The 4452-nt window shown below is 37.3% G+C and overlaps 1 protein-coding gene across 1 annotated transcript in view; it reads left to right on the forward strand.

Moving 5' to 3' along the window:
• Window positions 1–4452, forward strand: part of LOC106873161 (enoyl-CoA delta isomerase 2) — a 37546-nt gene that overhangs the window by 30451 nt on the left and 2643 nt on the right. The window contains exons 8-9 of the mRNA XM_014920387.2: window positions 730–819; window positions 1876–2019. Of these exons, the coding sequence (XP_014775873.1) occupies window positions 730–819; window positions 1876–2019 (234 nt within the window). The remainder of the gene's footprint in view (window positions 1–729; window positions 820–1875; window positions 2020–4452) is intronic.

Here is a 4452-nt window from a genome sequence, read left to right on the forward strand (position 1 = left end):
ACCAGAATAGAATAGTAACCAACGGGGTCCATAAATAAAAAAATGGTTGAGAAGCTCTGGTTTAGATGAACAAATTGATTCCAGTACGTATTTTTATAAGTTTGGTATTTTATTCTGCTGGTCTCTTTTGCAGAACCACTGAGTTACAGGGCTGTAAACAAACCAACACTGGTTGTCAAGCAGTGAAGGCTGGGGGTGGCACAAATGCAAAGGCACACACAAATGTATATGACAGGCTTGCACACAATTTCTGCCTGCCAGATTCACTCACAAGACTTTAGTTGGCCCACAGCTATAGTAGAAGACACTTGCTCAGGGTACTGAAACCACATATAGTTGTAAAGCAGACTTCTTAATTTCACAGCCATGTCTGCACTTGTAAATATGAATATAAATAATGATTTCAGTATTAATTTTTAAGGCAGTGAGTTGGCAGAATTGTTACTGTGCCAGGTAAAATGCTTAGTGGCATTTCGTTCATCTTTATGTTCTGAGTTCAAATTCTAGCAGGGTCAATTTTGCCTCTCATCCTTTTGGGGTCGATAAAATAAGTACCAGCTCAGTCCTGGGGTTGATGTAATTTACTTACCTACCTTTTACCTCGAAATTGCTGGCCTTGTGTCAAAATCTGAAACCAATATTGGTATTTATTTTGTATAATTCAGAATCCCTGTATGGGAAACCTTCTTGTATTATATTAGTAATGGTACATAAAATCTGGTTTTTCAGGCAACATTCCACACTCCATTTTCATCTCTAGGCCAGTCACCTGAAGGATGTTCTTCATATGTATTTCCAAAGATCATGGGAACAGCAAAGGTAAGTTCATTTTGTATTATTTATACTATATGATTCAGCTTAGTGTCCTCTATTAATCCTCTTTATATTGAAGCACCTACACCACTACAACAGAAAAATTTGATCTCCTATATTGTAATGTCAGTGTATTTATTTTCTTCTCTTTGTCTATCACCGCCAACAAGAACACCATCATCACCACTGTTGTTGCTGCTACCACAACTGTTACTATCATTGTCACCATCATTGTTTTAACATTTTTTGCACCCAATGGTGCATCATGTATCTACATAACAGCAAAATGCCATTCTTTATTTTCTTTGAAGTAAATTAATTGTAAAACCAAATTTTTATTTATAGCCTTACATTTGGCAAAGATGCTGCTGTCTTTAGTATTTTATCATTTGACTATTATACAGAAGTAAAACTTTCTTTTTATCTTTACCTTTTCCACTTGGTTGTTTTCTGAGAAATGGTTTTGAGTTTAACATGCTCCACTGCTGACTAATGAAATCAGGAGTTCAAATATTGTATAAGGTATTGCTGAAACAGGATGAAAATGTTGCAATGAAGCTTGTTGCATTAAACATCATTACACGCTAGGATTTAGAACTTAACTTTGATGTTAAATATGTCAAAGGAATCAGGTATTTTTGAGAGCTTGGTCACAATTTTGTAGCAGAGCATATATGATATGCAGACTAACCAATCAGAAGAAAATTAACAGATAGAACTGGTGAGCAGAAGAAGACTGAAAGTGGAGACTGGTTAAAAGAAGCAAAAGAGTTACAGGGCTATACTGCTGTCTTAATAAAAAAAGGGAACTTCACTTTTAATTAGCATGCAATTTCTAGGAAAAGGGATTGTTAGAACCAGAATGCCTATTGATCCTAGGTCTGTTAGGTTATGGCTGATCTGGTACTAATCAACGAGCAGCCTTCTGGTTGCTGGTTAAAATATAACAAGTCATTATCACTACAAAAGTCTTTATCATAAAAAGATGTTTGAAGTTGTTTTGGAACATATATGAAGCATTGAATCTTATTTCATATGTATACTATTTATTAAATTTTGCAGGCATCTGAGATACTTTTATTTAATAAGAAGTTAACGGCTAAAGAAGCATTTGAACGGAATTTGGTGACTGAAGTTATACCCCATGGCTCATTTGTTGAGGAAACAGAAGCAAAGATGAAATTATTTGCTTCTTTTCCTCCTCAGGTAAATACTTCTTTGGCAATAGATTTTTCTTCTTTTTGTTTAATTTAGTAGAAGCACTAATACTGAACTTACATCATGCTAATGTGTTAAACCAATAACCATATACTGTAGTTCTTAGTTAAAAATTAAAACTTTGTCCATTTAAAAAAATTCCTTTCCACAAATATGTACAACCAGGAATGTGTGTGTGTGTGTGTGTGTGTGTGTGTGTGTATGTTTGTGCTCCTCTGAGAAAAAAAAATCACTCAGTTATGGATTTTGATGTTGTTGAATTTTCTCCTGTCAAGAGGTCTTCTGCTGGTTTTGTACTCACAAAAATATTTGGTAAAGAGTATCCCTTACCTGAAAAACAGGTAAGGGTTAGTGATAAGAAGGGCATCCAGCTGTATTATATTTGTCTGACTTATGCTAGCATGGAAAAACACATAAAAATAAAATGAACAATATATGGCAAGGCTGTGTGGTAAGAAGCTTGCTTCCCAACCACATGGTTCAGGGCTTAGTCCCACTGTATGGCACCTTGGGCAAGTGTCTTCTACTATAGCCTCAGACTGATCAAAGTCTTGTGAGTGGGTTTGGTAGATGGAAGCTGAAAGAAACCTGTCGTGTATATAAATATACCATGAGCTCCAGCTCCTCTCCGAGCATTGGGTTCGTCAGTTTCCATCCAGTCTCCTTGGTTGATGTTTATGCTGAAATTGACTTTGGAGTCCATGTTGGTGGTGAAAGAGTCATGGGCAGAACTTGTATGGGATGGTCAGTGCAGGTCGAGGATGTTGAAGATTCTCCTTTCTTCTCCTGCATCTAGCTTTCTCATTCTGTTGTCTGTTCTGCTCGAAAGAGCTGGTTTAATTACAGATAGCAGTCCTCCAGGCTGTCCTATCCAGGGCAATCTGTTTTCATGAGGATGGCTGGATATTAGCTTGAGCCAAGGTCTGTTTGAGCTGGTCTTTAAAATGGAATTTCAGACCTCCTCTGGGTCTTGTTCTGATTGCAAGTTCTCTGTAGAACATGACCCTTGGGAAATGAGAGGGCTCCATACGTTGGATGTGACCTGCCCAGCAGAGACGATGGCAAAGAATGGTGGCTTCGACATTTAGTAGTGAGGTACAGCGAAGAACCTCATTGTTGGTAACGTGATCTTCCCATTGTATGTTGAGGATCTATCATAGCTTTGATTGTTGGAAGCATTCAAGGCACTTGAAGTCATGGTGTCCCTCATTATTAGGCAAAATCAACCTTCTCTCAATAAATAAATGTATATTCATTCAAGACCAGTTGTTTTCCCACTGACTGTTGGCAACACCTATCTGCACACATTCTGTTAAAAAATAAATTGAATCTGCACAGATGCCAACAAATGGCATCCATTTTTGTGATTGGGCAACATTTTCCCCATCACAAATTATTAGACAAGTATAATAAAAATGATAATTGTGTCAGAACAAACATTTATCTAATTCAACAGTAAAGGTTTAACAAAAAAATTATTCATAAAGGACTTAATGGTAAACATAATAATAAGTTTGAATGAAAATAATCATGGGATTGTGATGTCATACAGCTCCTAATGTTTGATGTATGATCCTCCACATACAATAACCTCCCTTCTATGCTGATCCATTGAATTTATTAAGGTGATGATATCCTCTTGTAACATGCTTTGAGCAGCATCTACAATAGCATCCCAAAGGGCAACTTTACGTAAAACTGCCATCCATCTTGGTAAGTGCGCCTCTTCAGGACATTCCACAAGTTCTCGATTGGGTTTAAGTCAGGGGAACAAGGTGGCCACTCCATCAAACGACCTTCAGAGAAGCCTATTTGCTGTAGGTATTCCTTGTAATTCTTTGCTGCATGAGATGGGGCATTATGTTGCATGAAGACCAGCTTTCTCTTGAACGAAAATTTTTGCTTTTTGAACCACAGTTGGAAATTGTCCTTTAAGAAGGTGACATATATTTTTTTAAGAAGGTGACATATATTTTTTTAAGAAGGTGACATATATTTTTGATGTCATCTTAATGCCATCTGGGACTCTCCTTGGTCCAGCCATCATACCACCAACAATGTCAGTCCAAAACGTGATCCCACCTCCCAACTGTTGGCGTCTCAAACAATGAGGATTGTTCCCGCTGATTGATACCCAACCTTTACTCCAGCCATTCGGTCTGTCAAGGGTAGGACGACATTTGCCAGTGAACAGAACTGTTGAAAAATCTATCTTCATGTATTCTGCCCATTTCAGTCTCTTCTGTTTATGAACAGCCTCCAAAAGGGGCTTTGTAACAGGTTTAACATTCCTGGCTACCTGCTTCAAGAGGCGACACCTAATAGTTTTCAATACATCTTCCTTGCCACAATGTTGAAAACTTCTCTAACTGTCTGGATGTTTTGTGTTCGTGTCCTATTTTGTATTATATATATATATAT

The sequence above is a fragment of the Octopus bimaculoides genome, chromosome 1, assembly GCF_001194135.2.
Source record: "Octopus bimaculoides isolate UCB-OBI-ISO-001 chromosome 1, ASM119413v2, whole genome shotgun sequence".
Taxonomy (NCBI): Eukaryota; Metazoa; Mollusca; class Cephalopoda; order Octopoda; family Octopodidae; genus Octopus; species Octopus bimaculoides.